The following is a 1,124-nucleotide window of genomic DNA, read 5'->3' as shown; positions in this document are numbered from 1 at the left end:
GCTGAAAATGAAGGTAGGCTGATCCAAACTATAGATGAAACTTGGTCTGACTGCCCAAAAGGGTTTTGCTCATGGTAGCTGTGAGAAATGTCTTTTTTTATTTTTTAATTTCTTAAGCCCAGGCTCATTTCTTAGAGCTCGGACAGATCATCTTGGTCTCTTTTCTTCTTCATCACAGACTGTAGAGCCTCCAACTTAAAATTACCACCTGTGCCAACACTTTTAGTCATTATGTTGGATTAACCTTTAGATCTTGACTTTTATTTTCCATCTTCTCCCTTTGAGCTCTCAAAAATAAAGGATATTAATTCTTTTTCTGTTTTAGTAGCTTTATTTTGTTAAAGAAATATGACATTTAATTATCATGCTTGTTTTGTTTGCTAAAATTGTAATTGAGAGTTCACTGGATTCTTTCCATTCACTTATTTGTTCATTTATTTTAGTGACGTCCTGATCAAAGCCACAGAGCTCCTATACTAATATGAATACTTTAATTTTTGTGGTTCTGTAGAAAATAAAGGACTCCACTTTTGAAGATTGGAAGAACATTCGAGGACCCAGACCTTGGGAAGATCCTGAACCTCCTCCAAGGACAAAATCCAGAAATCCTTAAAACTAAGACAACCTGAGTATATCGATTCTGTTGTTTTGTTTGTTTAATTAAAAATGGTATCACTTGGGCTCCTATATAGAGGGAAGAAAATTCCAGAACAGCAGCACTCTATATATGAGTAATTGATGGCAGAGCAAACAATCTTGATGAAAAGTCTAGTGGAGGTCTCTGTAATGCTTTATGATAGTGGGTCATTTGCAGATGAAATTAGCAAGCACTGAGCACATGTATTTTGTACCTCTCAATAAAAAATATAGATAATGCTACTAAAGAGTGTCATTTATTCAGCTCTGCAGCTTCCCATTATATTCCTTACCTACCAGCCACTCCTCTGTCAGTTGGTCATACTGTTGTAGCTTGCGTGTTGCTGTGAGGCTGGAAGCTATGCCACCAGTATTTCAAATACCAGCAGGGTCACCCATGGTGGATGTTTCAGCAGAGTTTCCAGACTAAGACAGACTAGGAAGAAGGCCACTTCTGAAAAAATTGGCCACTGAAAATCTTATGAATA

The 1,124-nt window shown here is 37.0% G+C and overlaps 1 protein-coding gene across 1 annotated transcript in view; it reads left to right on the top strand.

Annotated features, from left to right (window-relative positions):
* The window catches only part of LOC103198210 (synaptojanin-2-binding protein), a 99,415-nt gene extending 98,802 nt beyond the window's left edge, over positions 1–613 (top strand). The window contains exon 6 of the mRNA XM_042781152.1: positions 512–613. Within this exon, the coding sequence (XP_042637086.1) occupies positions 512–613 (102 nt within the window). The remainder of the gene's footprint in view (positions 1–511) is intronic.
* Positions 614–1,124: the final 511 nt, after the last annotated feature.

The sequence above is a fragment of the Orycteropus afer genome, unplaced genomic scaffold (genome assembly GCF_000298275.1).
Source record: "Orycteropus afer afer isolate SDZICR_OR568_19922 unplaced genomic scaffold, OryAfe1.0 scaffold00088, whole genome shotgun sequence".
Taxonomy (NCBI): domain Eukaryota; kingdom Metazoa; phylum Chordata; class Mammalia; order Tubulidentata; family Orycteropodidae; genus Orycteropus; species Orycteropus afer.
The sequence above is the reverse complement of the archived record's forward strand: the minus strand, read 5'-3'. Positions and strand labels throughout refer to the sequence as shown.